At 48.6% G+C, this 11,500-nt stretch overlaps 1 protein-coding gene across 1 annotated transcript; it reads right to left on the bottom strand.

The window, feature by feature from the left end:
• Nucleotides 1-4,986: 4,986 nt before the first annotated feature.
• Rab13 (RAB13, member RAS oncogene family) lies at nucleotides 4,987-10,567 on the bottom strand. Its single transcript, XM_042279429.2, has 8 exons — nucleotides 10,302-10,567; nucleotides 8,854-8,914; nucleotides 7,470-7,530; nucleotides 7,173-7,250; nucleotides 6,480-6,569; nucleotides 6,281-6,346; nucleotides 6,146-6,199; nucleotides 4,987-5,456 (listed from the first exon to the last, which is right to left on the bottom strand). The coding sequence occupies exons 1-8, from the start codon at nucleotides 10,423-10,425 to the stop codon at nucleotides 5,379-5,381; spliced, it is 612 nt and encodes a 203-aa protein (XP_042135363.1). The 5' UTR covers nucleotides 10,426-10,567; the 3' UTR covers nucleotides 4,987-5,378.
• Nucleotides 10,568-11,500: the final 933 nt, after the last annotated feature.

Here is an 11,500-nt window from a genome sequence, read left to right as displayed (position 1 = left end):
AATGAATGAATGAATGAATGAATGAATAAAGGGGCTGGAGAGATGGCTCAGAGGTTAAGAGCACCGACTGCTCTTCCAGAGGTCCTGAGTTCAATTCCCAGCACCCACATGGTGGCTCACAACCATCTGTAATGAGATCTGGCACCCTCTTCTGCATAGATAATAAATAAATAAATAAATAATTCTTTAAAATAATAATAATAATAAAAAGAGAAAGAGAGAGAGAGAGAGAGAGAAGGCTCACAACTACTTGTAAGTCCAGTTGCAGAAGCTCTCACACCCTCTTTTGGACATCACAGGCACCAGGCATGCAAAGGATGCCCAGCAACACACATATACACAAACAATAATTTTTCAAAATAAATTCTTCCGTGGAACACGTTTAAGATGTTAGTCCTCTTGGGAAGTCCTTGTCTTTTTGTTGTTCGATTTTAAGACAGCGTCTTGATATGAAGCTCTGGCTTCACTTCAACTTGTACCAGTCTTGCCTCTGCCTCCATTGCCAGTTCCAGGTACATGAGACCCTATCTCAAAAACTAGTAACTAAATAAAATAAAAAGAAATGGATAATTCCAGATTCAGTGTAGATCAAAATATGCCATTAAGCACACTGGGTGGTGGTGGTGGCGGCGGCGGCGGCGGCGGCGGCGGCGGCGGCGGCGGCGGCGGCGGCGGCGGCGGCGCACGCCTTTAATCCCAGCACTCGGGAGGCAGGGCCAGGTGGATCTTTTTGAGTTCGAGGCCAGTCTGGTCTACAGACAGGCACCAAAGCTACACAGAGAAACCCTGCCTCGAAGGAAAAAAAAAAAAAAAGTACCATTAAAAAGGATATTTAGAGCCAGGCAGTAGTTGTGAGCTTTCTTTCTTTTCTTTCTCTCTTTCTTCTTCTTCTTCTTCTTCTTCTTTTTTTTTTTTTTTTTTTTTTTTGAGACAGAGTCTCTCATTGTGTTACTCTGGAGAGTGTGAGAGCTTCTGCAACTGGACTTACAAGTAGCTGTGAGTTTGCTTTAGTTTCAGCCCTTGGGAGGCAGAGGCAGATGGATTTCTGAGTTCAAGGCCAGCCTGGTCTACAGAGCAAGTTCCAAGACAACCAGGGCTGTTACAAAAAAGAAATCCTGTCTCAGAAAAAAAAGGAAGGAAGGAAGGAAGGAAAGGAAGGAAAGGAAGGAAAGGAAGGAAGGAAGGAAGGAAGGAAGGAAGGAAGGAAGGAAGGAAGGAAGGAAGGAAGGAAGGAAAGGAAGGAAGTAGAAAGTTTCCAGGCAGTAGCTTACAGGGCCACAGCCATGTTGCTTTGGAATCCAACCTGATTTTCTATATTACTCAGAAAAGTGTAACTATGCCTTGTCTTCTATGTCTGTTCTTTCTAAGCAGGATTTCCTAAAAATTTGGGCTTCTTACTCTCTCTAAAGCTCCTCTCCTCAATGTGGCAGCTTGTCTATTCAGGCTTAAACAGAGTGTGGTTTTTTTGTTTTTTGTTTTTTTCTCCTCCAGGAAGCTGCTGAGACTTATGGCATGCTTGCCCCAGGAATTTTTTTTTTTTTTTTAACTCTAATAAAATCGCCCTTGAGACTTAAAGGGAAAGCAGGCAAGCTAGATGTGTGCTGTCCTTTTAGTCCCCCGCTCCACCCAGCTGCAGGGAACTGTGGAGCATTTGGCTATCATATTACAGCACCCTATTGTTGATGCTCAGCCTCAAGGGGGAATTTGTGAGTTTTTGTAAAAGGCTTTTTTTCCCCTAAGAATTTGTGTAATTCTAAACGTATTTTTAGAGCTGGGTGAGGTGGTGCATACCTTTATCCTCAGCATTCAGGAGTTCAGGAGGCATAAGTAGGCAGATATATATAATGAGACCTTTGTCTTTAAAACACACATATATTTTTATGTTGTGTGCATTCATGAAAATGTGTGAGTGCTTTTGTGCCATGGTGTGCTTGTGGAGGTCCAAAGACAATTTTCTAGAAGGTTCTTTTTACTCCCCCCCCTCCCGAGCTGAGGACTGAACCCAGGGCCTTGCACTTGCTAGACAAGTGCTCTACCACTGAGCTAAATCCCCCATCCCTCTTTTCACTTTTTTTGCATTGCTTTTGACACAGGTATAGCCTTGGCTGTCCTGGAACTTGCTCTGTAGACCAGGATGGCCTGAAATACAGAGATCTGCCTGCCTCTGCCTTCCTGGTGCTGGGATTAACAGCTCATTGCCACCACTGCCTGGCTTCTTTTCGCCTTTTTAAGGCAGATCTTTTGCTGCTGCTGTGCTCTGTACCCCAGGCTAGCTGGCCTATGGGCTTCCTGGCAATTCTCCTGTCTCCAACTCTCATCTCATTTAAGAGTGCTGTGATTACAGATGTGACACCACATCTGGCATTTTAGAACTTCTGGAGATTGAATTTATGTTGTCAGGCTTCTTAGATAACACTCTGCCTTAAAAAAAAAAAAAAGATTGCATCTTACTGTATAGTCCAAGTTAAAATACATAGGTGAGGCAAAGGATTTGCATGAATATATAGAGAAACTTTGTCTCGAGGGGCACAGGGGGATGTGTGTGAAAGAGGGTAAATGTGGATATAGATAGGGACAGTGCATCTAGCCTGAATTTTTTTGGTTGTACTTGTGTGTGTCAATAGTTAGTAGCTCCTTTATTTTTCAGGAGTTAAATGTTGTTTACATCATAGCATTAGGAGGTCCGAGGACCACTGCAAGTTCAAGGCCAGTCTGCCTGGTCTACATGGTGAGACCCAGTGTGTGGTCTGAACGAGAATGGCCCCCATAGGCTTATATATTTGGATACTTGGTCCCTGGCTGTTTGATAGGGATTAGGCGGTATGGCCTTGTTGGAGGAAGTGTGTCACTGGGGTTGGCTTTGATGTTTCAAAGGACCACACAGCACCCTATTGTTGATCCCCAGCCTCAAGGGGAAATTTGTGAGTTTTTGAGAAAGGCTTTTTTTTTTCCCCTAAGAATTTGTGTAATTCTAGATGTATTTTTAGAGCTGGGTGAGGTGGTGCATACCTTTATCCCCAGCATTCAGGATAAAAACATCTCCCTCTGGGCTGGAGAGATGGCTTAGAGGTTAAGAGCACTGCCTACTGTTCCAGAGGTCCTGAGTTCAATTCCCAGCAACCACATGGCTCACAGCCATCTGTAATGAGATCTGGTGCCCTCTTCTGGCCTGCAGGCATACATAGAGGCAGAATGTTGTACACATAATAAATAAATAATCTTTAAAAAAAAAAAAAAAAAAAAAAAAAAAACAAAAAAAAAAACTCCCTCATGTTTTAAAACTACTAGAGCAAAGGAATCCATTTTCAGTTCTCTGCCTCGTGCTTGTGCATCATCACGTAAGCTCTCAGCTACTGCTCCAGAGCCATGCCTGCCTGCCTGCTGCCATGCTCCCAATCGTGATAGTCACGGGCTCTGACCCTCTGGAACGATAAGCAAGCCCCACTAAACTCTTTACATTGCTTTGGCCATAGTGCCCCTTCACAGCAACAGGAAAGTAGCAAAGTCACCAAGTTACAGGAAGTCAAAAAGGTGACAGGTAAGACTGCTCATCAGGCAAGTCCTGGCCATGCAAGGGGGATGACCTGAGTCCAGGTCTTGGGACCGCTGCTGAGAGTTGTCCTCCACATTTACCATTTATGCATACAGCCACACACGTAACACTATAATAAAAATAAAACTTTATTTATTTTCAGACAGGTCTCACTCTTGCAGTCCTGGCTGGCCTGGAACTCACAGAGATCACCAGCCTGCTGAGTGCTGGGATTAAAGGCGTGAACCACCATGCCAGGCAAAAAACAAAACTTAAAAAACAAAACCTAAGAAAAGTATTTTTCTTTTAAGATTTTGTCTGTTCCTCTGCTTACACAGCCACCAAAAGGCCGGTTAGTAACTATTGTCTGTCACAGAGCAGAAGCTCAGTAAACACTTATAAACAAGTGAATCTCCCCTGAGTCTCTTCCTCCCTTCAAATTGTGAGAAAAGGTGTTTTTTGTCTTTCTATCAAAAGATGGCTAGTCCACGAATGGCCAATATTTCATAAATCTCCCTCATGTTTTAAAACTACTAGAGCAAAGGAATCCAAATCTCTTTACTCACCTGGTAAAGCTTTGTTTACAAAAAGCCTTGCTGTCTGTGGCCAGGCAGTGGTGGTTCACACCTTTAATTCCAGCACTAGGGAGGCAGAGGCAGGAGGATCTCAGTGAGTTTGAGGCCAGTATGGTCTACAAATCAAGTTCCAGGACAGCCAGAGGTGTTATACAGAGAAACTCTGTCTCTAAAAACCAAGGGGGGAAACATCTTGCTCGACACTGCATTCCCAGTACTTGATGGCCTGCAGCTGCAGCTGACCCCCCCCCCCTCTTCTCTCATTTCCTTTTTGAGGAATCTTTTAAAACTATCCAATCTCAGAATTGGGGATTTAGCTCAGTGGTAGAGCGCTTGCCCAGCAAGCACAAGGCTCTGGGTTCCGTCCTCAGCTCTGCGGGGGGGGGGGGGGGGGGGGGGGGAGGGGGGAGGAAGCTATCCAATCTCAAGAGCATGAAACAGAGTACCCACCAATGAGGTGAGGCAGAATAGGTCACCACCTGCAGTAGAACAAAAACTATGTGAACGTCCAGTTTGGGTGTGGTACATCTTTTTTTACAAAAAGAAATTGGCTTGCCAGATTACGTTTTCTGTTTTGTTTTCAAGAGAGTGTTTTTCTGTGTAGCCCTGGCTGTCCTGGAACTCTCTCTCTCTTTTTCTCTAGACCAGGCTGGCCTTGAACTCACAGAGATCCATCTACCTCTGCCTCCCAAATGCTGGGATTAAAGCTGGGCCACCACTGCCAAGCTTCTCCTTGCTGTTTTTAATCACCAGTTAAGGGGGAGGGGGTGGGCAAAGAAGGGGAACCCAGCCAGATGCAGATGAACCAGCATCTCGGGATGACAGAAACTGGATTTGAGTGAACAGTCTGACAGTCATAAAGTAATGCCAACGGAGCAGTCATGCGAAACAGCGGCCTTTAATACTAACAAAGACCATGTAGTGAGCAACCTCCAGAGTAGTGCTGAGCCGGCCTCTCGGGACCCTAAACCTGAACCAGTAACGGAGAACTCAACACATTTACATCACTGTCTGACCTTAAACCCAAGGACAGTCCAAGACCTGAGACCATTGTTCTTCCTTTCCTCTTCTCAAACCTTTCACTTTCACATCCTCGATTCCTTCCTCTCCTTTCCCTGCCCCTTTCTTTCCGTCCTTCCTCCTCATCCTCCTTATCACCAGCTCATCCATCCCTCTAGGTCCCGCCCATTTCTCTCCTGCGCAGCCCCTCAGCCCGCCTCCCTCAGGTCTAGCCTCCAGGTTCAGGGTGAGGAGGAGGCATCGTCCGTCCCTCAGCCCAGGGAGCACTTGTTGGTGTTCTTCTTGTCAGGTGATTTCAGGTCGGCGCTTGAGGGCTTGCTGTTGTTCCCCTGGAGCCGGGAAGGCAGAAGGATCGGTGTGTGAAGGGCTGGCTGGAGTATGAGCCCATCCAGACAGCCCCCTTTCACGAGAAATCTTGGCTTTGTTCCTCCTCAAATGGCTTTTTTTTTTTTTTTTTTTTTTTTTTTTTTTGAGACAGGGGTTCTCTGTGTAGCCCTGGATGTCCTCGAACTCACAGAGATCCACCTGCCACTGTATTGTATAATTCTGTCCTGTAGAAAAGGCTGAGTGATGGGATTAAAGGTGGTCGTCCTGTGTCACCCACCCCCTACACACACACACACACACACACACACACACACACACACACACACACACACGTGTTTTTTTTTTTTTTTTTTTTTTTTTTTAAAGATGTTCTGCCTGCATAAATCCCTGCAAGCCAGAAGAGGGCACCAGATCTCATTACAGATGGTTGTGAGCCACCATGTGGGTGCTGGGAATTGAACTCAGGACCTCTGGAAGAGCAGCCAGTGCTCTTAACCTCTGAGCCTTCTCTCCAGCCCTGTTTTTTCATTTAGATAGAAGCAGCTAAGGATGATCTTGAACTCCTGATCCTCCTGCTACCACTCAGTGCCGGGTTCTGGGCGCACCACTCCAGTTCTTGCACACACACACACACACACACACACACACACACACACACACAGTGGTACCTAGCCAAGTAGAACCAACTCACCGGTCTCCGACCTCCTGACTTGAGCAAGATGTCCCGGGCCAGGGAGTTGAAAGCCTACAGAGGAAACTGGTTAGGACAGATTGGAGGAGAGGACAAATCTATTCACATCTTTATCTCTCAGAGGGTGGATCTCACCTCGTCCACATTCATACTGGATTTGGCACTCGTCTCAAAGAACCGGATTCCGTGCTCTCGTGCCAGCTGTAGGGGGTGAGGAGGGAAGGAGAAAGCCGGATAAAGAGCAGAAGCAAAGCATTCGGCAATCCCTCCTCACCCTGGTTCTCCTGGCGCTGAGGCAAAGGGTCCCGCTGCCCCTCCTCACCTTACTCCTCACCTTATTCGCCTGCTCTTTCTGCACCTTCCTCTTGGCCTCCATGTCACACTTGTTCCCCAGCAGGAGGCGCTCCACTCCCGCAGAGGCGTTCTGGAGACGAGGGAGACAGACAAGGTTGGGGCTTTCGTGTGGCTCACACCTGGGATTTCTGCCCTTGAGAGAACCACAGGGAGTTTGGGATACACAGTGTGTTTCACAACAGCTGGGGCTACGGAGTGAGACCTTGTCTCGAGAAGATGGAAAAAAGGGCTCAGAGGTTAAGAGCACTGGCTGCTCTTCCAGAGGTCCTGAGTTCAATTCCCAGCACCCACATGGTGGCTCACAACCATCTGTAATGAGATCTGGCGCCCTCTTCTGTATACATAATAAATAAATGAATAAATAAATAAATAATTAAAAAAAAGAAGACGGAAAAAAAAGAAGGGGTCGGGCTGGAGAGAAGGCTCAGCAATTAAGGGCCTGAGTTCAATTCCCAGCACCCGCTCGGTGGCTCATAACCATCTGTCACTAAAGTCCCAGGGGGTCCACCAAACTGACTTCTGAGGGCACCTGGTTCACAGATATACATATCCGGGCAAAACACCCCTACACATAGATTTAAGTAAATTAATTAATTAAGGTTGAATCCTGCCCATTCCCACAACCACCCTCCAGGAGCACCCTGTTCCCTCATCTCTTCGGGAGGTGTCTCACCTCTTTGATGCTTTTCATCCAGTTTTGAATATTCTCGAAGGATTTCTCATCGGTGATGTCATACACGAGGATAATGCCCTAAGGGATGGCGAAGTTCACTGTGGACAGCATTCCCATTAGGTTTCTACTGTCCTCTAAGTGGCCCTCCAAGACCCATCCATGGGTCTAACCACAGGCCACGAGGGGCTGGCTGCGACACACACCTCACCCTCCTTCTTTACCCCCCGCCCCATGCTCGTCACCTGCTGTACTCATGAAACTATGGCTTTAGCCCACGTCCAGACCCACGTCTCATACCATGGCTCCACGGTAATAGGCAGTAGTTATTGTCTTGAATCGTTCCTGGCCAGCTGTGTCCCTGAAGCAGAAGTTTTTAGGGAGTGAAACAGAAGTCTCCAAGAGGAAAAGCCCTTTCCTAAGAACTTAGCTTTTGCAACACTGGGGTGGGGGGTGGGGGGCTGAAAGGAAAGGAGCCAGGAAACAGTGAAGGGGAAAGGGACCAAGGGCAGTTGGGCTGCTGCTATTCAGCGGCCGCAGGGCCGGGAAACAGGATGTCTCGTGTTTATTCATAGATGCCAAGCACTGTCCTGAGTATCACCTTATGTGTGTGTGTGATCTTATCTAACCCTCACTGTGTCATTGGGAGGCATGTCTCCCTGTCCCATTCTACAAAGGAAATAAATGTGGGGAGGCTGGGGAACTAGTGAAGGCCAAGCAGAACTTAAGCAGCAGAACCAGGGTTCGGACCCCATCTGCTGCTGTTTATCTGCCATAGCTCAAAGCTTCAGCGAAAGCCTCACAGAGCCTTCACCCTGCAGTGTCTCCACCTCCTTAGACAGCCAGGTCACACCTCCGGCATGGGACCTCCTGCGCTCTGTAGCCCAGGCTGGCCTCAGACTCGCAAAGATCCACCTGCCTCTGCTTCCCAAGTGCTGGGATGAAGGTTGCTCTCTCTAAAATTTAGAGAGAGCAATAGACTGAGAGTCAAATTCGTAATTCTGCAACTTGTCTCTTAAGCACTTAGAACCTGTTTCTACATCATCGCTCAAAAGACATTTGTTTTCACGTCCAGAGAAGGCTCTGGGTGAGGAAAAGACACAAACTGAAAGTGGGCCACCAGCAAAGGAGCCGAAGGACAGCTGAGTAAGCAAGATAGCTCAAGTAGGAGACGTACCGACCGGACCGAAGAAAAAGGGAAAGAAACAAAGCAAAGCAGAAAGACCAACATGGTGCCACATGCCTGTACACGCCTGTAATCCCAGGACATGGAGATAGAAGCAGCAGGATCAGGAGCTACCGGTCACTCATTCTCAGCTACGCAGTGAGTTCCCGGCCAGCCTGGGCTACATGAGATTTTGCTTCAAAAACATAAAATAAAGTAAAATAAAACTGAAAAGAGAAGCCAGGTGGTGGTGGTACACTTTAATCCCAGCACTCGGGAGGCAGAGGCAGACGGATCTCTGTGAGTTCGAGGCCAGCCTGGTCTACAGAGTGAGTTCCAGGACAGGCTCCAAAGCTACACAGAGAAACCCTGTCTAAAAACAAACAAACAAACAAAGAAGAAGAAAAAGAAGAAGAACTGGAAAGAGGAAAAGCAAGGGAGGAGAAATGAAGGGCGGGGGTGGGGTGCAGGGTAGGTTCACATGGCAGCCTGGACTGGCGAGCTGGGTCGCTTACTTACCAGACTTGCAGTTTGATCCTCTTCCCCTCTATTTCCACAGTGCGGATCTTGAAATCAATTCCTGGGGTGAAAGGTGTGAAGCCAGGTGGGTGGGTGTACTTATGTGAACAGTATGGTGGGAGAGAGCAGAGGCCCTGCCAGTATCTCTGCTGGGCAGGCGCTCGGGGTCGTGGCCTTGCCGGATGTGTAAATGGGGAGGACTTCTCCAAAGCTTCATTCCTATAGTAAGCATGCTGCTTTTCCTTAGAATTTATGACGCTTGGAGGGAGGTGCTGAAACTCCTTAGGGGGCTTAAAAGCATGCCAGCGGACAACTTTCACTTCCATGTCCATCTCCCTTTCCCAGTCTTCTCTCCCCCTCCCCCAGCACAGGTACGACTGGTCCTCCAACCACCCCGCTGGCTAGCTAGCCCTTCAGGGTAAAGAGGAAATGGAAAGGCAGCTGATTCACGTCTAGGTGAACTAACTAGTGGGTCAGGCGTGGAACTGATGGACTGGGGCTCCGTAAGATTCCTCTAGGGAATCAGTTCATTGGCAGGAACGCTTTCTTTCCCCTTTATCTGCAGCCTTGGGAGTCTCAGGCAAGAGGAGATGAAGAAAGATGAGAGGGAGGAGAAAGGATGCTCTCTCTCTCTCTCTCTCTCTCTCTCTCTCTCTCTCTCTCTTTTAGTATTTTGTTTGTTTGTTTGTTTTTCGAGACAGGGTTTCTCTGTGTAGCCTCGGCTGTCCTGGAACTCACTCCGTAGACCAGGCTGGCCTCGAAATCACAGAGGTCCTCTGTGCCTCTGCCTTCCCAGTGCTGGGATTAAAGACTTGCGCCACCACTACCCGGCAAGGACACTCTTTTCCTGGAAATCTGGGCACATCTCCCAGGCCTCTTTGGGGCCCCAGAGAGAAGGATGAGTCAGGAAGCTTACTCAGAGACCCCAAAGTCCCTTCCTTTCCACCGTCCTCTCCCAGCACACCCAGCCACTCTGTGCAGTACCCTGTTGAGGGCGGAGGACTAGGGAGATGATTTGAAGGTGGAGGTGGATGCAGGGGAAGTCTGAAGCCGGGTGGATCAGAAAGAGGCCGACAGAACTGGGAAGCAGGGGGAAGAGAAATTGTGAAGAATGAATCCAGAGATGTTAGGTGCATGCGGTGAGGAAGGAAGCGGGCAAAATGACAAGAGCCTATGTGGATTTGGGGAGACCGGGCAGTTAGTGCCAAGAAAGGGAGGGGTGGCAGCACTGGGGTTACCTGGAGGCCTCAGAAAGGTCTGAAGTTTTGAGTGTTATTCAGGGGCATTATGGAGGATGGGTCTGGGACAGGGGTCGAGAGACTGAAAGTTAGTGTCTTACTCTAAAAGGATCAAAAAGTAGGGTCCCTAGTCATTCAGGGGCCCGTGTTATGAGGGTGGGCGGGGGCAGGGGGTGGGTCCGGGGTCTGGGATACAGTCAGCGGGCTCACCGATGGTGGAGATGTAAGTGCTGTTGAAGTTGTCCTCTGCAAAGCGAATGATCAGACAGGTCTTGCCCACCCCCGAGTCCCCGATCAGCAGCAACTTGAAGAGGTGGTCGTAGGCTTTGGCCATGGCGGACACTGGGGGCGCCGGGGGAGGGGTCGGGAAGAGCCAACACTGGTAGGCGGGATCGGAGGGCTGGCAGGCAGAAACCGCCAGAGTCCCAGCCAGGAAGTTTTCCTCCCTCTCCGCCCAGGCCCGGGGAAAGAAGAGAGGCGGCCCTGCTCGGGGCTCCACCCCTCTTCGCCCGTGGAGAGGCCTGTCCAGCTCCTGCGGTCCTGGCGCTGCCTCGCCAGCCTCGGCCGGCCAGTCTCCCTAGACCTTCCCACGGTCTTCGGCTAGCTGTCTTTCCTCTCTTTCGACCGACGTAGAAAGAGAGATTTTAAAGAGATTAGAAGAAGCGGGAAAGAATTTGCCAATAAGGGTAGAGATGGGGTTGGCACTGGAAATAGATAAAAAAGCTGAGGATCTAATTCAAAGACTTGTTGAGTTTGCGATAAAGGCCAGAACATTAGTGTCAGCGTTGTGCGCCCTAAGTCTACGTATCTCGCCCGATTCCCTTTGAAAAGAAGCGGGTTGGGAGGTTAATATGCTGGGTCCACCTGCCCCCTGGTGGAGCACAGTGAAAAACTGAAATGATAAAAAATACGCCCCACCAACTACACTCAACACACACACACAACCTATTCACATTCTGGAGACTAGCCTGGAACTCAGTAGCACAGCTGGGATTCCAATTCCTGGTAACCCCACGGCCTCAATCTCTCAAGTATGAAGACTACAGGCGTGAGCTACCATGCCTAGCTTCCCATCTTTTTATTTTATTTTATTTTTTTTCAAAACAGGGTTTCTCTGTGTGTGGCCCTGGTTGTCCTGGAACTCGCTCTGTAGACCAGGCTGGCCTAGAATTCAGAGATCTGCCTGGCTCTGCCTTCTAAGTGCTAGGATTAAAGGCATATGCCACCGCCCCACCCCCCACCGCGCCCATCTTTATTTCTTTATTCACTTTATTTATAGTGTGAATGATTTGCCTGCATGTGTCTAAGTACTAGATTGAGTACAGTGCCTGCAGAGGGTAAAGAGAGCAATGATCCCCTGACACTAGAGGTAGGGACCGTAAAGTGGGTGCTGGGAATTGAGCCCAGGT

Source organism: Peromyscus maniculatus, chromosome 6, assembly GCF_049852395.1.
Source record: "Peromyscus maniculatus bairdii isolate BWxNUB_F1_BW_parent chromosome 6, HU_Pman_BW_mat_3.1, whole genome shotgun sequence".
Taxonomy (NCBI): domain Eukaryota; kingdom Metazoa; phylum Chordata; class Mammalia; order Rodentia; family Cricetidae; genus Peromyscus; species Peromyscus maniculatus.
This window is presented reverse-complemented; position numbering and strand designations above follow the sequence as displayed.

Coding starts and splice junctions, on each gene's coding strand:
- Rab13 (XM_042279429.2), bottom strand. CDS start 10,425: ATGGCCAAAGCCTACGACCACCTCTTCAAGTTGCTGCTGATCGGGGAC. Junction 8,915..10,301: donor CACTTACATCTCCACCATCG/GTGAGCCCGCTG, acceptor CTTTCACCCCAG/GAATTGATTTCAAGATCCGC. Junction 6,570..7,172: donor GGATGAAAAGCATCAAAGAG/GTGAGACACCTC, acceptor CCTCGTCTCCAG/AACGCCTCTGCGGGAGTGGA.